We start from the raw sequence: 26,389 nt of genomic DNA, 5'->3' as shown, positions 1-26,389 counted from the left end.
CTCTGGCAGGAGCGGTGTAATTACAGAGTTCGTGAAGCGAGGGAACGAGGGAAGAAAAGGAGGATGGAGAGAGAATAGACGAGTTTCTCTGATTCTCAAAGCTCCAGGGTGCCTGCTGCTCCGCTTGTCAGTCCGGGGAGGCGGACTACGCCCACTCCCAGCTGTCAGTGCACCCTGTCAGCCTGCCACCCTCCACGGGTCCTCCTTGGCTCCTGCCAGCTCTCAGTACAGTGATGTTTCTCTCTAAGTGTTAACATTTAAGGTCTTTTCTTGCCAGAAAACAAAAATCAATATGTGCATTAGTTGGTACATCTTTTATTAGCGTCTGCTCAGAGCGGTGTAGGGCCGCTGTGGTTTCTGCGTTAGCCTTGAGTCAGTGGCTGGTGTTAGCGACTGTGGAGATGCCACCAAACGGAGCATACGCATGCATACCCACTAATAATACCCTCGCGAATAGCCTCCACATATTTTAGGTCAGAGTATTAACATAAAGGCGACCACAGGAGCCAGTGTGTGGGAAGGCGCTGCCCTTTACAGTAACTCTCTGCATGCACCTTATCGTTTAAGGCAGAAAGAGCAGCAAATAATAATGCAAATGTTGTGTTTAATTAATAAGAATAATCACACATGCTATCAATAGTGTCAGCTGGTGCATAAGAACATTTTGTCTGTGTGTACAACATTCATTATTGCTTTACAAAGTGATGAAAATAAGCACCTGGTTGATAATATAGTAAGAATTTATATCTAAATTTTTAGCCATTTTTCCTCATGAAAGCATATTTCCCCTGATACATCCAGAGATAAAACAGGACATCATTTCAACATTCATTCTGTAAGAACAGTGGGAGAAAGAAAGAGCAAAAAATGGGGAAAAAAAGCTTCAAAGCTTAATAGATGCTTTTGAGACTAAGCCAGCAAGTTGTTAAAATTATAGCAAATACAAGTCATTTATTGTCTAGCGTCAGTTTTTAAAAAGCTAATCTTTCTTAAACCATGTAAAAACCTACATAAAACAGTGGGATGAGATCATTTTGCTCAGTCTTAACTGTGCTATATCTAAAAATAAAGGCATTTATAACAGCTGTATTAAAACAATGTTATTTTATTCCAGAAACCTCTAAACCTGAACTTGAAAGACACCGATTAACACTGCAAACAAGTCTGACCTACTATCTGATGCTAGACATTGAAAATAAGAGGTCACAGTCAGCAGATGGAAATTAATAGTAGCACATAACCTGTGCTCGCTACTTATCTCGTATTTTACGTGCTTTTGAGACACCCTACACGGCTAAATGTCAGTTTAAGGCTTCGCTATGTTGTGCATCCTATGCATTACTTCAATTACACATTTGGCTCACCCTTCAATGCCGGCATAGCTCCAAAGAGGAGATAATAAGCAGGCAGCAGTGGGACAGTTTAAATGTCTCTGGTTTGGGGCCAGTGATATCTGTCAAAGCAGTGGTGATAGTGCAAGGACCAACAGGCCTAGAGGGATTAGTGGTAAGAGCAGTGAATCTATCACGCCTCGAGCTTTGGCAGGAAGTAAGAGAGAGATGAGCAGTCCATATGTGCAGCTGGTGACTTTTTTTTAATATATGTACACAAGAAAACCATATTCTCACACACACACTGACTTTGAAATCAGATTGCATATATGGAGGAACTTCACAGAAATTCTTCTCTCTAATTTCAGATTTATTCATTTTCAGCTTACAAGATTTGAAAATAATGTCGCATCACGCTCTACAGGATATTGTGAAGGTTATCGTGCCAGAGGGAGCAATCAAGGAGCAGTGCATCACCTCAGGTGATCTCATGGGGAAGTAGATGGAAACAAAAGAGAGACTGTGATGCAACAGCTTGCTATTACGCTAATATCATATGCAGCGAGAAAAATGGAAAGCAGAAGGTTAGACAAGTCTGCATGAGAAGAAGGTTGGGAAGATATGGTCAGCATGGTTTGTCTGTGGAGCTGATGTCTGTAGCCTGTCCAAAAAAAAAGATGAATCCTAAAGCACAGACACAGGTTGAGTATCTCACAAAGAGACAGAGAGATTAACCACATCCACAGACACTCTTCAGTCACAGCGCCATGGGCGTCATAATGATGGAGCTTGTGTAGTTCCATTTTATCAGAAACTGAACGTGATATTAATAAAGAGCAGCAGCAGGCTCACATATTAACATTCAATACCTGAAAATCAAGTCTTGCAAGATAGTACTATATTACAGACAGGTTGCTGTTATTTAGTTATAAACCAAAAGTTAAAAGAAAGACAAAAAAAGAGACTAAATGACAATTCCAGATTCCAGACAAATCCCTCTCTGTGGACAATAAATATGAATAGCAAATTTCATGGTCATCAATCCAATAGTTGTCAGTGAAAATCAAAAATGTCAACATTGTGGTGGCACCAGACAAAGACCAGGAGTCAGTCTGTCTGCAGCTGTCTGCAGGAGACATCACCTGGGGAAAGTCTGGGCCAATCAAGTAACTGTCACGATTAATCACTCAGTAAAGGGACACCTTGACCTGCTGTGCTACAGGGAAAGTCAGACGATCACTATTATCGTGATGTATCATTTGTGGAGTTTGACACACCGAGCAGACATTTCAGGACCACGTATACAACAAATGTTAAGGCATTTTACTCCATCACAAATTCAAACCTCATGGTTTGGTAGCAGTCATGGGATCGACGGAGGCCTGCGGGGACAATATAAGTATAAAAATTTCTTGGTAATCCATTTGATAATTGTTTAAAAGTTTCAGTCCAGACCAGTGGCGTGTTGGGTAATGGACTGATCAACACTGTTAGTATGTGTGAGTTTAAGAAATAAATAGAGCACGGATAAGGTCATGTATTGGATTCAGAGCTTGGAACTGTATGCTACACTGAACTGGCTATTACAACTCAAACATATGGGCCATACCGTCCTCAAAGGCTACTCATTTTCCAAACCACTGATGAAGCACTGATTTTAATAAATCCTATAAATAAACCCTGATGAGAAACTGGATTCTTACTGCGATAGACTCCAAACAGATGCTTGTATGATTAGAACTTCAAAAGCAGGCACCTCGATGCACTTGGCAGAAGAGACTGCAAAACCTTTCCACACCTTGAGGGGCTAATGATGGTGCCAAGGTACCCCAGCTGTTAATCAAAGGCTCACATATGCATGGCAGCTATCCTGAATGCTAAATAAGGACCCCCCCCTCATCACCACCATGCTGATGTCCTCTCGTCAGCCCCTCCTGTGACTTTGATCAGAGTGCGAACCCACCTGGCTCTGGGTAAAGCTGGTTAATGATTTACTTCTTTCTCCATTTGCAACAGAGGGCACCCCATGGAAAAGGGAATAGAAAGACAGGTTCAATGTCTTTAATATTACAGAGTGCCAAGTGTTTATCTTATTTGGTTCATCACTACATACAAAAAGGAATGCACACTTGCAATATATAACCTCTTAAATACAGCTCACATATGTTGGCTGATGCACACTGAAAGCTTTACAGGGTACATGGTGGTTCTTGAGTCACTGACAAGGAATGACAACTGCCCCTCGACATGAGAGTCGACATGTTATTATCTTGGATGGTGTTTTACTTCCCTGAGATCCACCTTCCAAAAACAAAGACTTTATTTGCAGGCATTCCACAGCGGATAAAAACAAGCAACCCAACTGCATCCGTTCGGAAAGCTCTCTCCCCATCGGTCGGAAGTTTGACCGCTTGTTTTGACAGGCTATCTGCTCTTGGCTTGGGTGGTGAGAATAACAACAACAACTCTGCAGGGGCCCAACAGAACAACATGCACACACATACATACAACTACAGACACTAGACTCAACTTTGGTATTATTGAGCAACGTCTCAGGGACGCATACTTTGGATATTTCAGAGGCCAGTTGCAAAGATCATTTGGTTCCTGGTCGAATCAGTGATTTGCCAAAATCTTCTGCCGTAGCAACATTTCGTTTGTGTTTCTCGCACACCTCATGGAAGTACTCAGTTTTTTGACATCTACTTATTTGAAGATTCTGATTTAAAAGCTTCCTAACTTCTAACTGTGCATCATTTTTAAAGGCAAATGAATCCTGAAATGTTTTGACATGCAATGCATGTACAGTTTGATCACATTTGTTCCATTTCTGTCACATATTGCTTCATGCAGCAGCATCATCTCTATTTCACTGACTTTCTTTCACAAAACTTTCCATGCTCTTGTTTTGATCAGTGGGTAGCCATGAGACCAACACAGTGGGGGTTTTCACACAGGCCACCCAACTGCTAATAGACAGAAAGGTGCCTTTGCATGTCTTAGTCTGTGTATTGTAAATCAAGTATAGTTTAGACTTAACATACACTTGACAAGCTCTGAAAAAAGCTGTCATGCTGATTTCCTACCTTTTAAACCGCTCGTCCTGCAGAGACTTGAAGCTTGCCTCAGATACAGCAGGCTCATAAAATTCATTGCATCTTTTTAGGCCAGCTTACGTAATTATCATTTACTAAATCAGGTTTCTAAAATTGTCGGATGCTGGCACATTCAAAAACAGCTCATAACTTGGAATTGGCTTTCCACTGCGGAAAAATCAAACAGCCGTCATTGAGTTAAAACCGTAGACAGTTCAAAACAGTCCATGTTCTTACTTGCACTACGACAAAAAGCTGCTATAACTTGTCAGAATAAAAAGGTGATGAACTGTATAAAGATGCATAGGGCAGGATGGTCTGCAGCTATCTTTTACATCAGTGTTAACTGTAAACTAATTCTCCACTGCAGCAGGAGAGACAACTGAACTCCATCTTTACTGCCACAGTAGAGGTATATGAGGTATATTAAGGTTAAGAAGAAGACAGCCTCTATGACCTGATACATCAATATTGGAATTTTCAGTCTGTAAAATTGTTATCACCTGAAAATTCATTATCAGTCAGTCTCAAGGAAAATCCATTATGTTTGTTATAACAGTTAGACAATTGGTTCAAAAATAAGTGTTGTATAAGCACGTATATCCAAATCATAGATTACAGTTCAGGATTTCCCATCTGTGATCCAGTTTTTAGTTCCTAAAAAATTCCTGCTCATATCACTTCTCACATTTCTGTGTCTGTCTGACAATATTCTCATTTCTTACTCTACAGTTACGAGCAGGAAGGAACGTCCACGGGGTTGAAAACAGTGTTCTACGACAGTTCCAGTTCCCATTTAATTCGGTTTGGTATCACAATACAGTTCTTAGACATCCCTAGCAAGTCCATCTGCGTATCAAATGACCCAACATGATCCTCCACCCCGAAGAACGTCTTTATGTAAAAGTGTCGTCCTTCAGGAGACGCAGACACATAAAGAAATACTGAAGTGAAATAATATTTAATCGTTTGTTGTTGCATTGTAAAATACTGGAAATGTGTTTCTAAGGTATTGCTAATAGTTCTGTATTATTAAAAAGAAGAAAAATGGAAGGGAATTATATCGATTTCCTCTCAGTTGGATGAAAGGGCCCAGCGCTGTCTGTGTGTGACTGTCAGCAGCTGGCAGGTTGGTCAGTGCTGCACTGTAGATACCAAAAGACAAAAGGACACAAACCTGCACTGTGACAGGCAGACACCCTCCTGCTTTCTGATTTGTTTCTTTAAGGAGAACACAGGACTGGTGATTTTCAGTGCACACAAAATACTGTTTCATTTTGGTTCACTTTAAGAAGAGATCACTCATCAATCATTGTGTTTAAAGTGGAGGTTTCCAAAACCACAGAGCATGTTTTTGAAGTTACACAGGCACTAGATAGATAATTGTTAACCTGTCTGGAGGACAGTTTGCAAAATTCTAGGTATAGAAAACTATTCCTAGAACAAGGGAGTCATTACAGGAAATTGCTCCCAATTTGACAACCACTGACTTACTTACCACTACCTAATAATTTAAAAGTCTTCACTAAAGTCTGTGTAATGTGGATTTGTAAGCAGGCCCAAACTGAGCCTAGTTTGACGAAGAAGTGCATTGCCATCTGACGTGTTGGGGGAGAGAGTGTGGACATCCAGTTAATTGCTAGACACGGAAGGCTGGAAAGCTGTGTGTGTTAGCTTGACGGCTTCTGTCACAACACCATTCATCAAACTCAACAACTCAACCAGAGACGACAAGAGAGGCGGAGAGAAAGAGAGGAGCTAATTCCACAATGTGATGCCAAGGGGAAAGGCTATCTTGGCTGGCAAATGAGAAGCTCATTCAATTATCCTCTCACTAGCCTCAGTGTTGTGCTGGCGGAACGAGGCGCTCACAGAAACATTTTAGCCAGTGACCGTGATCCAATCGCACACGGCCTTCTGGGTAATTGGACGAGGGGAGCCGGTTTGATTGAGTGGGGGAGAAAAACGGGTGCCAGTTGGACGATGGTGGGGTCAGACCGAGTCGACAATCTGCCTCATGTCATGTAGTTTGGATTATTTACATTTATTATATTTTGTCCGTGTCTTGTGTTTGACATTTACTATATTTCAGTGGTGTAAGTTACAGGTATAGAGTTAATATGGAAGGTATATACAGCGTCTGCATGTCCTTTTTATGAATTTTGTACTGTTGCATTTTAGACCTCATGTGTCACATTGTTTCCACAGGTTATGGTTACTGGCTAACTCAATTTACAGTATATTTTTGCTCTGCATTCATGCTTTTAATTAGATGAAAAACCCCTAAAATCCTTGAATTGTACTCCATGTATTAGGCTTCATGCACTTGTGTGACTTTAACTGCTTTTGCTGCTGGACGAGGCGAACTCAGTGGATTCAATTAGCTTTTTGGCAGCGTTCTTTAAGAAAATATCAACCCCCAGATTCCTCTCCTGTAACTGATCCAACCGTTTACTAACTAGCAGCTCAGGCTAGCTGGTGAGCTGACTGTCAGAATAGCTGCTGGAGCGTCTCTCTATGTTCTCTTTGCTGCTCCCTTTACTTGTCTTGGGTATTTTGTTTACCATTGCATACCTTGTCATTCTGGAAAAATGCACCGAGGAGGGAAAATGAACACCTCTGAGCTGATGATCAGTTTTCTTCTGTGGAACTATGCAGTTTAAATACAACTGAAGGGTGCAACACAGCTAATAAAACAATTTCAAGCTTCCATTTTGGACTCTTTGGATCAATGCCGCAGCAAAGTGAAGATGGCTTGCTACTAGTCAACAACACATGGTATTCTGTGATTCATTTCGTGGTGCATTTGAGCTCCCAGTTGAATCAGAAGTAGGTGGTTGGAGTTTTCTTCATGACTGTTCAATCATCAGAACCTGACTGATGTTGTTGATATTTTAAACACGCGGAAATGGACTCGCATCGTGGCTGTGTTGGAAATACATACGTGTGACACAAGTCATTTTAACCAGAGCTACGTTTAAGAGTGGAAGAAATCCCGAGTTATGTAATATTTGCAATAGAGAGATCATTACCTCACTAGCAGAGCACAGAGCAGCCACAGCATCATCTCTAAGGCCGAGCTTTGATTTTGAAATAAACAAAGGCAACAGTGTGGTGAGGCGATGCTTTTCTTGACTCCAGACTGGCGTGTTGAAAGTGCTTATGTGCAGGGAATGATTTGGGGACGGTCGCTGGCTTAAAGCATCCATGAAAATTTATCCCATCTCATCCAGACTTAGCTCAGACCACAGTGCACAGACAGACGCAGCATTTTCCTTTGTTATGCTGACAGTTGTTGCTGTAGTTGCATTTCTTCCTCATGTTCCTCTCCCCTTGTTTCTTCTCCTGAGGGGTTTATTTGCCTTGGCACCAGTTGTAGGTAGAGATTTCCTCTTATAGAGCTGAGAATTGAGACGTCAGCGGTCGTAGTACATATTTATGGAGCAATTTCAATTTCTTGATACTCTTTGTTTGTTCTGGACTCAGCCCTCGTTGGTAGGATAAATTATATTAGACCTCATAACATCAGGAGGAAGCACAAGCTGGGAGGTCAGCTGAGGAGGAGGACAGATTTTGGGTGTTATTGCTCTGAGATTGTATGGATTGGGCCTGAGTTGCCATGGGTTTCTACCATGGAAAAGCATAAATCACATGATATTGCACATGCTTGTTCTCCAAGAAAACTAACGAAAATACCAATACAAACACGCTGTTGCTGGGAAACACTTTCATTCAGTGAAGTGACAGTGATTATATTTGTAAGCCTTTGTGTTCTTTGAAAAAGTTAGGTGGGGATTTTGGGTTGATCTGTATCGTGTGCTTGGGGACGGTTCTGTTGCCAGCACACAGTATTTCAAAACGAACTGATAATAATTCAGGCCAATGCATACCTTGTCTCTATATTTGGACAACTTCTTGGAACGGGGTTTCTTGCAGAGGCTGAAAACACAACTAATAGCCCCTAAACGGAAATCTTACACAATCAGACAACCTGGAGAATGTTTTAAAAAATTCACATAAAAAGCTCTCAAGTGAAGACAACAGGATGCAAGCATAATTGTGGGTTCACATACATGTACCAATTACCTACTTATAGTCATTTACACAAACAGAGACATACAGACAGACAGACAAACACGTACACACACTCACTCAGCAAAGAAAACAACCCAGTGGAATCTGGCACTCTCCAACTCTAACCTCGACATAGCAAGTGGTTTACTAATAGACCTACACGCCTTGGCCCATAAAAACATGTTATTTAGTTTGCCACTACTGGCTCTTTGAAATACTTTTGGTTTCTTCAGGTGCCAATGTATGACGCTTTTGGTAAATTCTAATCTCAGGATGCCAAAGTAAATCCATGTGCTTAAAGAATTTGTGTGATTTGTGTCTTTAGTCATAAAGCTGTGGATTGTTGTGTGAACACAGAACAGCGTGTGAGAGGTATGAGATTGATTTGCAGCAACAAGATGCAAAGCTTGCTAACACAAATCAGCACTGCATTAATCAAAGCAGTTCATTCTGTCGATGGTGATGCACATTACTCATTTACTCCATCACAGAAATCCCAAAGACAGTGCTTCTATTGAATATATTAAGTCTTTAGAGACAATTTAAAGGAGTTATATGTACATTTGTTTCTCATTATGAGAGATGAAGTTTATTCCTAACTTTAAAAAATAGCAGCTGTAAAAGTAAACTGACCATAAGGTGTATATTGTAGCATTTTAAACAATGAAATTATTATTTTAACTATAGTTTCATTTTGATCAATCAATTATCTATCATCTAGAAATGAGTAGAGCAATGTCTAGTACTGTCAGCTTACAGCAAGAAGGGATCAGACCTGCTGAGGCTCTTTTTTGTGAAGATTTTGCATGTTTTCCCTGTGCCTGTGGGTTATTTTTGTGGCTGCTCCGACTTCCTCCCACAGTCCAAAGACATGCTGAGGTTAACTGATGATTCTCATTTAAGTATTTCGCTCAGCATCAGCCTGGATGGATTCCTGCTACCAGTGACCATCTACAGGCTAAAGCTGGTGTAGCTGATGACTGGATGGAGAAACAATGCCAGAAAATAGTGAAATATACCATCTGTAAAAGGTTCATTTACATCTTTGAATAGCTTGGCATGACATGCTTCCCAACTTGATCAAAAATGATTTGAATCCAGACATTTCAACGTATACAATAAGTACCTAAATGGCTCAGAAAACTATTTATTGTATATTTCTCTAATTAATGTGCAAAGTCTATTAACTGGGGAAGATCAAGTCAAACTGCGAATACGCAGATAGTTTAAAAAAACAGAACTGAGCTTTGAATATTAAATCAATGTGGAAAATACAAAAAGAGAGTATTTCATCTAAAAAATATGTGCCCAACACCCTACTTTTAAAAGAACCATGGTTTCAACAGCACAGTGGCCTGGTGGAAACACACTTTTTCCAGTGAGATCAAGAAACCACTGTTTTCGAATGGTCTTCATAGTTGACTGTGGAAGTTGAGCACAGACCACTGAAGCTGCTGACAGTCAGTTACTGAGCCTGCTGATGCCTCCCTGACCTCTGACCCTGCAGCAGAGTATTACTCTTCAAAGCCGCCTCACCACTCTTTTCTGAATCGCACATTTCACATTTTTCTCCGTGCCTCTTCACCTTGCCACTTTCACCGACCCCGCCCCCTCGCCTTTCATTTATCGCTTTCAAACACACACACACACACCGCTACACACACACACACACGCAGAGCTCCATAAAGCTGTTGTCAGCAGCACCTATCAATCGCTGAGCAGTATTTTAAGTAAGAGGGAATCTGTGTGTAGGTGTGTGCGCGTTTATGTGTGAATGTGCGCTCAGTGGAAAGAACAGAGTGTGAGGTTAAGAGAGTGAGCATGATGTGCGTAGGAAAGTGTGTGTTCGCAAGCATTGGTGTGTATGCGCGCGTATCTGATTGGTCAAAGAGTGTAAAGCCGAAAATATTTTTGCAGTCAAGCAAGTTTTAAGCATTTTTCCTAATGTTGCAAAAACTAACTCTGTTAAAAAAACAACAACAAAAAAAACCATGTTACCAAAAAAATGGCATTAACTCAGTAAAGTTTGTTATACGCTGGTCACCTAATCACATCAAAAACAGGTAAAGAATCAGTCAGGTACTTGCGCTCCCTCTCAATGAATCGCTGCTGTCAGCGATATCTGGAGTGGTTCCTGAAAAGGCAAGCCTTCACATCTCTGATAATTAGATGATTCATTCTTCTTCTAAAGTGAAAAGACAAAACAAGGGCCACCCCAGAGATCTGATGCAGCCTATGCAACTAGAGGAAGTTAGATCCACTCTGATAGGATCTGCTGATAACCTCTATAAGGTCTGGCAGTCATTTATCTCATATGTGAAGAACTGCAAACTGTATATAATGTCTTGAGGATGATCGTGTCTGAACTTGAGTGCAGCTGAAATGTGCAGCAAGTTTGGTAGTAAGTGTGTTGTGTGACGAAAGGTCAGATTTTACTAAATTAATTTTCTAATGTTCTCATTGTATTCATTTACTGACTTGTCTTCTTTTTGGGATGGTAATTGAATTGTTGTTTTGTTTGCTGAGTTGACATGTTCAGTGTTGCATCAGGTGTGCATATTGGACTTCTAAGTGACATTTCAATTTTTGAAGATAAGACATTTTCAGTAGTAAAGTGTTTATAAAATAAATACTTTTTAAAAAAAAATCTAAATGCTGGAAGAGTGTAGGTGTAACTAACAGCCTAAATTAGGTTGTACTCAAGAGTTCCTGTCTGTGGTACGTTGCATGCTGGTACCCAAGCATTATTTTTTCCAATGGTGTTATTTGTGTGTTTCCTGCTCGGTCTGTTGAGCAAAAGGTCTGTTGAGAAAAGTGGCTTGAAGGTCAGTTCAAAGCCAGGGTCAATGCCTACAAGCACTAATAAAAGCAGCGACTCTTAGCAAGCGTCAGTGCAGCTCTCTGTGTTACTGATCAGCTAAAAAAAAATCCCAAACTGACATACTACCAACATAATTTATTGAATAAACGAATGTCTACCTCTTGAGTGTAAAGAATAAAGTCAACCAAACAAAAGCGTGACGTTATGTTTCACTGTATTTTATGGATTTCATAGTCTGTGCAGTAGTAAACACACTCGTGTCTGAGTGAGTGTGTTTGATTCATGTTTGTACAACAGGGGACCTCAGTAATGAAATCCACTCTTATAAACTAACAGCAGCTCCTGGAGACTCCCCGCTTTGTAGATCAGACTTTTATGACGAGACTCCTCTCTGCAGTCAGTAAACTAAAGTCCTCGTCTCAGTGGAGCAATCAACTGTGGGAGTAAAGTGTAAAAAAAGACACAGTGAGGGATTCGTAAGGCCGATGCGGAAATTACATTTGTGTCTGTCATGGGGGTTTACTGACATCTGTGTTTTACGGAGCCGGGAAGCATAAAGATTGCCCTCTTCGGTCTAGCGTGCCGAGCTCATTCCAATGCCCCGTTTTTCTGAAAGGAGTGAAAACAAGGTGCAGGGGATAATTGAGACTTAACTGTTGCAAGTAGCAAGCGCATATTTTCTTTCGGCCCTGGGTTGAAAGAGTAGTGTGTGGTAGTTTCCCATCTGGCAAAGTGACCGAGTCCTGATGCATGGAACAGGAGGGAACAGGAATGAGGAATACCTTTCAGTCAATTCCAGTTCTTTATCACGTCTTGATCTCACCGGCTTTTGCTATTTCCTCTTCCTTTCTAGAGGCATTTTCAAACGTTCAATCACAACGTAAATCTCACATTCACATGTGTAGTGAAAGTACACTAAGAGATGTCAGACACTAACCCTGATAAGTATCCACAACCGCAGAGCCACAGTCATTTCCACTGAGAACTTGGCTGAGCGCATCGTGGTGAAAGTGAAGGATTTGGGTAGGTTTTCCGTTTTCAAACACAGAAGTAAACTGTTGATTCCACTGGTTTCAAATATTGATCAGAAAATACACCTAAAGAAACCATACTGCCGCAGCTTTTTCTTATGTTAGAAGCTTCTTTTGTGGCACTGATGGTCAGTAACAAATATTTCTGAGTGGGTAGTGTTACAATTTTAAAAAAGAGAGAAAAAGAGGACCACTTGTCTGCCATCACCATGTAACAAAATCGCCACTTAAAGAGAAAATGTGTGACTGACGTACAAACTTGCGAGAGCACACATATATTCACACGTTTCAGACTCATACGCACACTCCCTGTTGTTTCCACCAACCTCAATCACCTTATTTTCATTCTCTAGTTCTTTTCTCTAACTGGAATCGCCGGTTCTAGCCAGAGCGAAGCCCAGATATTTGACCGCAGCAGCCGTAGCCCGCAGGCCAAGTGGGACACTCCACAGCATCCAAACCAACACATACTATATACACTGACGTCTACTGGAGCATAACCTCGAGGCAGGAAAATAAGGCGTAACACCAAAAAAGAGAAGCGGAGACAAAGTGCAGACAGATAGACATTAAAGAGAGAGCGAGACGCTGCGGATCATATGGTGCTGAGGAAAACCGAGACGGTGACAAGCAGTGTGAGCCAAACTACTTAAAAGGCAGCGACTGAGTTTGCAGCTCTGACTGCAAAATTAGAAGCTTTTACAGAAACCAAAGACTTAATTAAGAACCTTTCAGCGAGCTAAAGTAACTGATTTTTGGTACATTTGAAGGCAGCAATGCACAAATCCCCCTAATTCAACAAGTTAAAATGACAATCCATCCATTTTTCCACTCTTTATGACACATGTTCATATGTATGTGTGTGTTTAGGCTCAGGTCGCTTCTCTGGATGTGCATTTAATCGACCACTCAAAGGATGAGAACCTAACTAAACCATGTTGCTACCTGAACCTGTCTCCCAAACAATTCAAGACAGTATGTTCCTTCGCAGTGAGAAGCCTAAGCTCAGGTTTTTCTGAGCTGGTGACTTCATGTTTAATGTCCTATTTGATGTGAAGAGGGACGATCACCAATGTCACAGGCAAAGATCTGAAGAAGACAAAGAAGGACAATAAAAAAGATCTGCTGAACTATTACAACACCAAGTCTGCTGTAATGAATACTGATGGAACCAGGATGCTGGGAGAGTTGTTGGAGGAAACTTGTGATCTTGGATTGGGCTACAAAAAAGCTGTGCTTTGTCAAATCGAGAGGTTTTGTTCCAAATGAGATATCCAGGGTTTGGAAAATCTATTGCAAAACAGTCCAGAGCAAAAAAAAAAACAAAAAAAAACGGCGGAAACAAACTGTGGTTCTGTTTTAGAGACTGTACAAAATTCACTTGATATAAGCTTCTGGTTGAAAAAATTGCACTTCTGCAGAGACAATGATGTGCTTTTTCAAGAACGTTTAAATCATTTTAGTAACAAATAGGCTATGTCTGGAGAAAAGGAAAAGGAGCATCTCTAAGGGCTGCCACTGCTTCAAAGAGAACTTTGTTAGCATTCAGTATACAGTCTCCAAGCAGGTTGCACATATTTGGGTCCCTTTCAACTTTTCCTGAGTTTTTTTCTCCACTTTTTTTGAGCTACAGATGCATCCAATGCCATGATTGCTGAACTCAGCTGACCTCTCAGTGTGCATATCTCTGCCCTACCTGGTTGTCTGTCAACACTTCTCCACAGATACGTGATAGTCAGAGAATTCAGAGAGTTATCAATAGACGTGACAGCTGCTAGAGAATGGAGGGATTAGTTCAAACACATCTGCTGACCTCTGAAGAGAAATGTATCTGACATGAGGTCACAGCAGTTTTAAATAATCCAATAAAATCAAGTCATAAAGCATTTACTTTTGTGCGTTGCTTGAGATTACATCATGGTTTTGTTATATCACATAAAACTAAAAAGCAAATATGTGGCTCATTGGGGTTGGCTCTCGGTTTTCGCTGTCAGTTTACTTTCAAATTGGCAAAATCACTTTTGATCTTCATTCCTCGTCACAGGTTCCTTTTTTCCTTTCCTCCACTGTTGATAAAAGTTGCCTATTTCACTTTTTTGTCCTGCATAGTTTGATTTCCGTTTTTGTGCTGGTCTTACATCAGGCCGGTTTGCTTGTCTACGTGTGAGATAATGGTGAATGAGGAGGCCTCGGGGTTCTCCTCGACGTTCAGAGGTCGGAAAGTAGGCCCCTGCTCCTGGAAAATATTCGGTATCCATTTCAGAGAGGAGGGCAGGGGTGAGCAGACTGTGACGAGAGAAGGAACAGGCCACTGTTCAGTAACAATGACTAATTCTGTCTATAGAATTAGACATAGGAATACAGCACAGTTCCACTAATTAGACACCCAGGGTTTGGAAAATTCTAATGCAAGCAATCCAGATCAAAGACATTGAAATAAACTGCTGTTCCATTTTAGACTGTACGTTGGTATTTGCTTGACTTAAGCTGTTGGTTGACAAAATAAACACAGTGTGCGACATAAAATCCACTTTGTCAGCTCAGTTTAACCTGATTTGGATGCTTTTTTTTTGTCAGGGAAGAAGGCATCATGGAGCAATACTTCAGCTTGTATAACTTGACTCCATAAACACAGCTGATAGTAGATTAATCAAGATTAAATCAAACTGTCAACTATCACTTAAGAGTGAATTAGCAAAGTGTGTTGAAGTACTTTTATAAACAAAAATGATAAATATTAACTCACAAAAGTTCAGATTTGCTGCTTTTCTTTTTCATCAGTTGGAGGGTTGTAAATATTTTGAGGATGCCACCTTTCCAGGAATTGTGATTTTCAGTGTTACTGATAATTGACAAACCAAACAATTAACTGGAAAACTAGCAGAAAGAACTGTATTCAAAGTAATGGTTAGTTACAGCTGAATACACAAGAAGTATGTAAAAATAAATAAAAAGAGCCTACCCAAACTTAACTACAAGATGTTAAATTGAGATGGCTTTGAATAATGAAATCCACAGCACAGCTCATTCCATAAAAAGCCAATGAAATGTTCACTTCAAAGCCCAGAGTCCTTCACATCAACGTATTAACAACGACAACGCAGACAAAGAACAGCTCCGTCAAAGCATTTTGTGAGAAGAATTCTCCAAAGTTCCTCAGAGGAGCATATTTGAGGTTGACGAACAAAGTTATGAAAGAAGAGAATGGAGAATACTTCTGTCAGAATGATTCAGTATGAAAAGGCCCAGTGGAGCAGAACCTGAGGCTAATGCGTTTCTTCCTCCAAAAACCCAAAACATACAATCAGACACACGCACGCACTAAAGCATAAACAGTCATGTTGAGTCTATTATGTCAATCACCGTGAGTGTCTGAGTTACTTGCCAGCTACGCCCTGAGCAAATGCCAGGTAAGCACCCAGTACAGTGAGTCTGTGTGTCTGAGGCACAGACTTATAGATGCACTATTTCAAAATTAGATTATTTTAGGGAGAAATGTCACTTCAATGTCAATATGAGTTCAGGCCATGAAAGTAAAGTATGTTATGGGCCACGTCTCATGTCAGGAGTAACGTAATTACAACTTAAATATGTCCGCTTCGACATTTTGAAACACTAAAACTTCTGGTAATCCAGCTTACACCAGTCAAATCTTTTATATAACAAGAGAACACAGTAAAATTTGGAACATAGGAAAGAAATTACTGCTACTGCTTTAAAAAAAAATCTGAATTTATGTGATATTCTAGATCATTTTTATAGTTACATTTTAAGGGAACGTAACTCGAAAAGTTTTTAAAATCAGTCATCTAGCTGATCATCAATATATTTAGGTGTATATATGTTTATATAAAAGAAGCTACAGGACAATATTCCCATCTAAATGTTGCATTTACTCAACTTGGGGATGCTCTCCAAACAGAAATCTGGTTTCTAAGCTGTCAGACTTCACTCCTTAACAAAAAAAAAAACCCATCATGTTTACATTTCCTGGGTGGTCAATGACTTTTTTACTCCTCACCAATTCCAAGAGGGTGAAAACTTCAGATATGAAGCACTGCAGTGTGTTAAAGGCACACTTTACTTTAATTAGTAATGTCACAGATTAATGAGGTGCTATATACAGTTATCGCAGAGACCCACATCCCACTGCAGACTCAGCATATTTAAATCTGGTCTGTGGACGTTCCTGTCTAGCCTCGGCCTTATCAGGGCTTTTCTGGCTGGTAGGTGCTCCGACCGTCTGTCTCACTCATCCCTGCCGGTGAACCTTTGATACCGAGGAGGAGGAGGAGGAGGGGATGAAGAAGCAGACGGACTGAGGGGGAGGAAATGATTAAGTGTGAGATGGCGGGAAGTGGCAGTTGCACAGACAGGAAACAGTCTTTTCTTATCATCTTATCATGTCTGGGTCCAGCCAACGGGACCGGATCAAAGAGATGCACCTTGCTTTCATTTGTTACAGAGGGCGCTCATTTGCATTGGCTCCGTCACTGAAACTGCACTCATTTCCTTTATCCCTTCTAGTCTTTCCTGAGACTGAGACTAATACCTGAATTTATCAAAAGCTACTTGTGAGAATCCACTGAATGTTTAAAAATCTGCTTTGTTATGCAGTTTCAGTCGGAGTAATAGAAAAAAAATGCTCCAGTGAGCAAAATGCCCCTGAACTCACCCTGTCAAGGACAAAATTTTCCAGTTTTTAGGTGATGGATGGTCTTCATTTCCCATCTTAATTCGCTGGGCTCTACATCTCATTATTCAAAAATCCAAGCAAAAGCTCAGACTCCCAAACTTTGCCATCGAGTGAGTGTGCCTCCTAGTGTTTGTGTGTTTCAGACGGGCCAAGAATGTACAGGAACCCCACAGTTCATCTCCACAGGCCGAATATAAGCAACTCATTTAATCTAATAGACATGTTTTGAAAAACAATACTGCATATTTTGGCAGTAATGCGTCAAAGCTGATGACTATGACGTCCCCTGCCTCACAGTCAGCTGGGGAGGTCTGCGGCTGCAGAGGAGAAGATGACAGAAAGGCGTACAAATGGGAGAAACACCAACAATAGGGCTGACCCACTGGAATGAGAAGTGGGCCTCAGCAGCCCAGCCAACAATATTTGCTTCGCTTATTGTGGTCTGACAAGGCTTATGAAAGAGCGAACGAAGAACTGTATGAAGTGTGATTGACAAATTTTCTCCTCTAACGTCAACTTGGACTGTGGTGAACAAATGTTGGCTTGGATTCAGGTTTCTAAACTAGACAAACACAGTAGTTATGGTCAAAAAGCTGTCAAACTCTAAGTAAACTAAAGTGCAAAATACATTCTTAATAAAAAGAGGTGAAAGATAAAAGCAGCAGTTGCATTATGCTTTAGTTTGCATCTATCTTACTTGAACTTGTTTAAGCGATTTGGAAAACCACTCAGTTTGACTTCAGAATAAAAACTAAAACAGCTCCTGGGGTCAGCTTTCAGAATTATGGACTCAGATGTTCTTGCTGGATGTTCGCTGGACTAAAATCCAGAAATTATTTTTGCAAGATTTACATCCACCTTTCAGCCATACTGCACACACAGAGTACGTCTATGAATGCGAGTACATCCATACATTCTCATGCACGCAGTCTAGTTTACAGTCCATAGTATGACCTCTCTGACTCATGTACGATGACAACCATGTAAAGACATGCAGCTGCTCCACAAGCTCTCTGTGTGCGTGAATCTGTGTGAATAATGAGCATGAATGTGTGCGTTTTCCTGGTGAGCTGGGCACATTAGGAGTCACTGGGACTTTTTTTACTAAGGAAGAAGAGGGAAATAACCCACCTGCTGGTCCAACTCATACAGATTTCAGTCCCAGAACTAAACACGCTTCCTGGCTGAGCAGAAAGCTTCTTTTATGAAGTGGCTAACGCTGGTAAACTACTCTAATATCTGTTTTGACCCAGATTGGGGCCAAGCAGTGCACAGCTAACCAACAGTCAGGTAAAAACATTACTGTGAATAACGACCCAAAGCTTTTTCTCCTCTTACTTCAAGCCATCCACCCATCATCTCGCTTCACACGTTGCCCATCTGTCTGTGTCTTACGCAACCATGAAGGCAGACTGACACAGTGCGACCGCCAAACCCAGTTTAGTGCTCATATTTCTTTGCCAAAGCCAAGCAAGCCTGTCGAGAGCAAGACAGGGTTTTATCTGGCAACTCATGGCAACCCATGAGGTGAATCTTCACGGTGTGAGCAAACGATGAGACAAAATACAAATGATGGTCAAGATTTTTATCTGGATAGCAGAGATACAGTCATTTCTTTCCCTGTATTTTTATAGCTGAAACTCGTATCCAATCCAAGCTTCAATAAAAGCAACAATGGAAAAAGCCATAATTCCTGGATCAACAAGATTACTAGAAAACCAAGAGAATAAAATGGAAGGCTTAGAGCCATATTGCCTTGAAGACATTTGGTCATGTACAAGCGAATGCATGGAAAATAAATAAGACCAGAGCTAAAAAACCAGGAAAATGGATTAACTTGTTCAGAGCAATTACACTAAGTAGCGGGGAGTGGAATATGATTCATTTGGGAGAAGGTGATGCGAAACTACTTCTTTCTCAGGTACAGTGAGGCTGTTATTCCTCAAGGGCCTGAAATCATTAGCTGAAAGTCATTAGCTGCCTTCTACGGCGGTCGTGAAAAGTGCTGGAAAACTAAAGCACACTTGTGCGCTGTCATCATTTACCAGGTTATCATGTCTGGAGTGAGGCTGAGGAGACACAGACCCTCCGATGAGACGCTGTGAGTCATCATGACAAAGTGCTGCACGCCTAATAAACTAAAAGAATAGAACGTTTACCTCGTCTACATGATTTCACACACAGACAAAATGAGGCCTCGTTAAATGTCAGTAAAGAAGAAAGAAAGCGGCCCGGGGTTTGAACCTCCAGCTGTTGGAGTTCTAAAATTAGGACAATCCAGCTGAAGAGGGTTTAATCAGGCAAATTGTTAGTCTTTCTAAATTTGGCTTTGATCTGTTATTTCATGATTTGTATCAGATAATATTTGTTGTTGTGGAAACAGGCAGTTGCAATGGCAACTATACGAAAAATTTTAAATAACATCCAGCTTCTCACACAAAGACTTTACCAGATAATCCTGCAGCCGCTGAAGCTCTTTTCATATGGCAGAACCGAGGAGGGATGCGTCCATGTATGACGATCATTTCCATTTAATGTTGCAATTGGCCAGATGAGAAGAATCTAACGTCCAATCTCTCTTTTTTTTTTTTTCATTCTTTATGCAAATACTTTCCCATTTTGTGAGTGCAAATGAGTGCAGGACAATGGATGCCTTCAAGGAAAGACTGACCAAAGGAGTGCACCGTCATTAACATCTGACTATTTTCCAATGTCGCCGTTTCAAACAGCTACAAACACGCTAGCTTTTAATGTGGCTGGATGACACATAAGCATAAGAGAATGAACTCCTATTCACGCTAGTGCACATATTTTTCTAGACAGATATTTTAAGAGAGATCTGTCCTCATGACTACTACTTTACAGAATATCTCTGTACACGTGAGAACACAAAAATGAAAACAAGCGCAGTAATAAGCCTTTTGGACCAGTCTCCATCAATGACACATCAAATACCAGGAAACACCGTCATGTCTTCACAGTTCAACCCTGACTCCCAAAAATTACAGTCTTTCACAACTAAACTAGAACCACTATTCTACATCGTTTTCACTTATTTACTTTTGGTTTTCACTCCCTGTTTGGGTCGGTTTAGGCACCAAAGAACGGCATGGTCAGGTTGAGGAAAATATCACGCTTTGGTTGACACTTTCATAACAACGGTACATGTTAGAAGCTTGGTTAAGTTTAGGCACCAAAATTAGGTGGTTAGGTTACGGAAAATAGCGCGGTTTTGGGTTAAAACACCGCTCTTTCACAACGTGTTTTCTGGGTTAGCAGGGTAATGGTTCAAGCTTTACCTGATATGTGATTGGTTGGCTGAAGATACGCTGATCAGAAATGTATTTTAAAATAACCTTTCCCTTAAAATGCAACTGTGAATGCTTTTGATGAGTTCTATCAGAATGTTATTTCTGTAGAGTTGCACAGAGACACACAAACCAATTTTAAACTCTTTATCTGTTTTAACGACCTAAAATACATTTGCTTGTGGATGAGACTCTTCAAATGTATACCAGATTCTTAAATGCTAAATATAATTTTGCCATTAAGCCAGCCAGAAAACTCAGAAATTCATGAATCAGAAATAATTTTGGAACGCACATACATTGATGCATTAAACCTGCTGTATGATGTATGAGGTGAAAAGAGCGACAGCAGACCGACAGACAGCAGAGACTGAGGGAGACAGAGATGAAGAGAGCTGGAGGAGAGCCCTGTCTCTACATGCACGGCTGGTGGAAAAATGTCTCTCTTAATGGATCCCAGCTTTCTACAGCACTTAGAGCAGCCAAGACCCGCCAAGGGAATAAAATATGGCATTATTATTATTATACTGCAATTATCAATTATCCTCTCTCCTTTACTTTCACTGTTTCTTTCTAACACAGATGCTCACGTTCACACACATCACATAGATTTATACGTACATGCTCCTACAGCCCCAAGTTTCCCCTGACATGAATACATGGGAGCATGAAAGCACAAATTAACTAATTACACGTACTCACACACACCCAGTTCAGCGCTCTCACATGCTGTTGCGCAACGGTTTAGTCGATGCACGATGACAGGCGGATACGCGCCATGTTGATCAGTGTTAGCAGACCTTTCTTTTACGCAGCTAATGGAAAGAGACGATAAACCCCCTCTTTTTTTCTTTTTCCAGTCGGATTCAGACAGACAATTAAAAAAAAAAAAACTACAGAGATTAGGCAATAAATCACCGTCAGCCTTTTTTTTCCAGCATCACTTTCTTGACCACGTGAGGTCAAACAGTAAAGGCAATCTGTCAGGTAAAGGACGGCTTCTGGAGTACCAGTTGATGTGCTGCATCTCGGTCTGTATCTGCTAGGCTCATCTATCTTGACAAAAAAAAAACTCAGCCCTGTGTAGGCAGCGCGTACCTTTCCGGTTACTCACATTGCTAAAGTCGGCCTACAGACTCTCATCATGCAGATGCTACACTGGAAAAAAATACAGGAGTGTGTGTTGGCTATGATACGTGAATAACAGAGCAAAGTTTAATCTTTTCTTTTAAGCAGACTTTTAATCAATAACAGTCAACTTAAGAGCCTGAGCAGACATACGCCCTGCTTTTCTTAAAGCCATCTTTGAATGATTCAGACTACGACATCACTTGATAAATCACCAAAAACATTTTGAGTGTTTCTGCATAATGATAAGGCACTAAAGTTCGCCCAGAAGGCCTTTTTCTTGGTATTGTTCTGGTCTTTAGTAGCTGGGGCGCAGCCAGCAGCCTGCTTATCAGCACTTAGCTAAGGATGGTGAGCTGAAAACCTGTCCTGAGGGCCAAGCTTTCAGCGCTAAGCCGGAGGATTCAGTCCAAGGCTATTAGCTTTGAACAGGAATCGAGTGAAGAGTAAACCTGCCAAAATTCAGCTTACCTGGGTTTTTGTCTGCAAAACTAAGCTGATGTGTTTTTTTTTTTTAATGATCTACAGAACCTATCGTATTTCTGTGAAGTCAGTATGAAAAAAACAACTAAATTAGTATGTTAAAAATGATGAAAAAAGAATCAGACTTTTTAGGATCCTATGAATTTAATCACTGGTGAACTTAAACCATTTTTTATTGAACACTGTATCACTGATGATGCTGCAGTTGTGTGTCACCTACCTGACAGCTACTACCTCTGTTGATGCTTTGGACATTTTTATGACTTAATCAGACAGTGACAGTGAAGAGAGTCAGTAAAAGGGGGAAACAGACTAAGGGAATGACATGCAGCATGCTCAGGGCATCTGGACCCATGTGGTATGCACCTGAACCACTAAGCTATCAAGTGATTCTGTTAATTCTTTTCAGTGTGATTGAATTGAAATCGGTGAAGTTTGCGTCTGTTTCCTGCATCAAGTCATAACATTTATTTGGTATATATGCAAACCTACCACGATTTGTCCCTTTATCTGACTGCAAAACTGAAAAAACAGAATGCAGCGTCTCTTTGTAAGTTTGCAGACCCCAAAAGCACCTGTCCTGCTCCGTCTGTACTGACAATACCAGCCAGTGCCCCATGAAGCGCCAAGCTGAAGGCAGATCCTATGCATGAGCTGAGGTGTGTGTGTGTGTATTTACACAGGACCAGTCCGTCTACCACCAACACAGCTTTAACAGCTGGGCTGTTTGGACTTGACGGATGAACTGCGCCATATGTCCTTGGTGCATGTGTGTTTGAACATTTGTGTGTGCGGCTCAGTGTCAGGCTCAAATCAACAAACCATAAACAAGCTCACATTTTGACCCTTTTGCAACCTCACATAACCCACAAATCCCTGCCTCAACAACAAATCCAGCCATACAACCTGCACATGCTTCTGTTTAAATGATGAGGTGAAGGCACAAATGGATAAAACTTTCCAATTCATACAGAAAGCTTTGTCTAAAACAAAGAGCTCACACATCCCAAACTGAAAACTTCTTCACTTGACTTGTGTCTTGCTATCTGTTCCACTTTTCTAAACATATTCCTCAGTGTTGTTGGTTTTCTGTGCATCTGTGTGTACTTGTGTGCATGCGTGTGTGTTCGCTATTTAAGGTATTTTTATCACTGGAAACCCCTGAACAATTAGCCAGTGAGCGGCTTCCCCTCACTATCTGCTGGGGTGTAATTTAGAGGAAGCAGCAACAGAAAAGCCACGCAGTGCCTCATTAACATCAACCTCACTCTGCCACAATCACTCCCTGTGCACACACAGCAGGCTGCAGACTGACACACACACACACACACAGCAAAAGCTTCTACAAAAGCAAGCTTAAGGTCATTGTCCACACAAAGTAACTGTGAAAACGTGCAAATTGTAAGAGATGAAATGAGCTTTTGTTCCTCCCCAACATCAATTAATTCATTAATCTGACTCACCGCTGCCCTCTGGAAGGCTCCTTTTGTGTAGGTACCCCCTCCTCTGTAGTTGATGGCTGGGATCTCCTGGTTGAACAAGGAGCACTTGTGCTGGTGGGACTTAGGCGCTGAGATGTGGTCCACCCTCGTCACTACATGGGTCTTGGATGAGAAGGTCACCAATGCCACCCGCGTGTCCTCCGGCGCTACGGGGAAGTCGGACAGCATCTTGCGAACGAACCTCAGCTCGCTCAGGAAGTTATTGGCCCCCACGCTGGACGACTCGTCCACCAGGAAGACCAGGTCCAAGCAGGAGCTTTTCTCACGTAGCTCACGGACGTTTCGCTTGAATGCCTGGCCGAGGCGCTCCACTTTGCTCTCAGCGCTTTCTGACAGGTTGCCAGCTGACGACGAGGAGGAGGATAGGGGTGACATCTGTCTGGACCGGCGAGACTGCAGCTGGGGTTGGGATTGCTGTGCGGCCGGCCAAGCTGTGGTCCATACGCTCAGGATGCATAGCACCAGCAGACAAGTAGTCCATGATGGTGTTAAAGAGTACCTTTGACAAAACATAGTGACAGTCAGTACAGCACGTCTACCGAAGAAGGAGTTTGTAGAAAAAAGACGGGGGGTCCTCTTCTCTAGAGGAATTCAGTGAAGATCAATGTGTCCTATGCCTGCATCAGCGTCCAGAAACATAGCAGACAGCAACATCTCAGTGCACAGTTCCTCAAAAGCATTGCTAGATGGAGATGAAGACTCATTCAAAACGTGCTTCTGTCCATCTGCTCCTTTCTCTCTCCAGTGAAAGAAAACTCTGGTCTAAAAATGTTTAGGTTTCCTCGCAAGGTGTCTGCCTGCCTGACCTTTCTACAGAAACAAGTCAGTATTCCTGGCTTTGTCCTTGATCTTTGTACAATCTGTATGTGGAAATGTAGTGTTTAAGCTTTTTAAGAGTCTGTAAAAATCTAAATATTCCTTATCTCCTCCTGTCTGCCTGCCTGTGAGTCAATCTTGTAGTGCATCAGATCCAAAAACCCCCCCAAGCCTCTTCAGTCCTCTTTAGTCCCAGTGTGCTGCCCCTCAGGCTCCTGTTTGCCTATGTGACGCTCCTGCCTGCACCGTCAGCCAAGCTCCGAATGCTTGTTCCCCTCTTCTCCCCAAATCATTAAAAAAAAAAAAAAAACACAGAGGAGGAGGAGGGAGGAAAAAAGTTGAGAGACAGAGAGAGGTTGAGGGGAAAAAAGGGGGCAGTCCAGTCGTGGCGTGAAGTCATTTTTTTCCCCTTCATCTCTCCTCCTCTTTTTTCTCTCACCTCCCCCTCTCTCCCTATCTCTTTCTGTCTCTCACCCTTCCCTCTGCCCCCTCCTCCCCTCTCTCTCTCTCTCTCTCTCTCTCTCTCTCTCTGTATTTCTCTATCTCTCTCATCCGGACAGTGGAGTGAGGTTCGATGTCAGTGCTGCGCCTTGCCTGTCAACTTGTCAGCATTCCCAAAGAAAACATCAGCAACAGGCGCTGTGATCAACTCCATATGTCCGCACATGCACACGCACCATGTACTTAAGACAACATCAGAATGAGATCAAACTAAGTGAGAATGAAAGGTGGGAGAAAGGGGAGCAAAAGATAAGGCGGATCAAACCTTGGACAAGATTGAGGAAATGATATGACAGTTTGGTGGAGTTTAGCAGGAAGACGCAAATCTTGATCTGCATTATCTGTACTAGAGGTAGGAAGCAGTTAAGTGTGCTCTGGATATGTGCTTTGCCAAATCATCACTCTTTTAGCAGCTATCATTTCCTCTTTCTCCTTCCCTCTCTTTCTCTCTTGTTTAAGTCATAAAAAGCAGGAGGGAAGTGTCCTCTACGCACTTTGGATTTGTCCATTTCTTCCTGCTCCACAGGGAATCGCACACACGCTCTCACTGAGCTGCTTTCCTGCATCTCCTCGGTCTCTCCCTCTTTCTCCTTCTCTCTCTGCTGTCGTGTTTTCCTTCAGTGATTTTATCTGTAACCAAAACAAAGGCAGCCGGTGTTACAGAGGCACACTGCGCCTATTAAAGCAAAGGCCGGAGATTTACAGCAAAGAGCTGCCTTCACAAGAAGCTGCAAAAGGCTCGCGAAGAAGAAAGACTGAGGAAAGGAGACAGGACGAGGAACGGGGAAGAAGAAACGAGGGAGGCAAAGAGGAAAAAGGCAAAGAGAAAGGGAGTGATAGATGCATAGATCAAGAGATTGTGGCCACCCAAACATTACACCATATGCTTGGAGATGATTTCATTCTAAACGCCGTCCATTGTTCAGGGAAGGTTTTCCTCAAGATCTGTAGCTGCAGGGAATTTTACAGATTCAACCATCAGTCATTGAGCAATAGGGTGATGAGATCTAGCTCACAGTCTGCCCTTCAGTTCATCCAAAAAGTGTTGGCTGTGGATGGAGTCAAGGCATCTCTGCAGGTCAGACAAGGTCGTCCATACCACCGCAAATTCAAAGCATTGTATTGTTTAGGAAGTCATTATATGCAGCCATACTGGGATTTCTTTTAATCAGAGCTTCCACTATTTTGATTGTCAGTCTGCCAATTATTCCCTCAATTAATCTGCAGATAGAACAGATTCCAGCCCCCGAGGTGACGTCTTCAAATATTTTATTTTTCGTAACCAGCAGACCAAAAACAAAGGTTAATGGTGTTATCAAAGTTTCACATTGATTTTCTGATGATTTTTCTTCATCTTTTTTCAGCACAACGCATGAAAAAGCTTCAAACCTGAAGCACACAAGTGTACGGAGCCAGAGATGCCGACACACATTTGTCCATATGTTGTATACACAGAGAAAAACAAAACAACAGATATACTGAGTGCAATATGAAGGAGAAGATGAAGAAATAAAGAACTAAACAGAAAGTCGAGGAGGCAGAAACAATAAAAGCAGAAAGTCTACAGAGTGTGTGTGTGTGTGTGCGTGTGTGTGTGTGTGTG

General features: G+C 41.6%; 1 protein-coding gene across 1 annotated transcript in view; it reads right to left on the bottom strand.

The window, feature by feature from the left end:
• Positions 1-24,577, bottom strand: part of svep1 (sushi, von Willebrand factor type A, EGF and pentraxin domain containing 1) — a 97,685-nt gene extending 73,108 nt beyond the window's left edge. Inside the window, exon 1 of the mRNA XM_008283380.1 lies at positions 23,431-24,577. Coding sequence (XP_008281602.1) covers positions 23,431-23,982 — 552 coding nt within the window. The 5' untranslated portion in view covers positions 23,983-24,577. The remainder of the gene's footprint in view (positions 1-23,430) is intronic.
• Positions 24,578-26,389: the final 1,812 nt, after the last annotated feature.

Source organism: Stegastes partitus, unplaced genomic scaffold, assembly GCF_000690725.1.
Source record: "Stegastes partitus isolate 25-593 unplaced genomic scaffold, Stegastes_partitus-1.0.2 Scaffold308, whole genome shotgun sequence".
NCBI classification, from domain to species: domain Eukaryota; kingdom Metazoa; phylum Chordata; class Actinopteri; family Pomacentridae; genus Stegastes; species Stegastes partitus.
The sequence above is the reverse complement of the archived record's forward strand: the minus strand, read 5'-3'. Positions and strand labels throughout refer to the sequence as shown.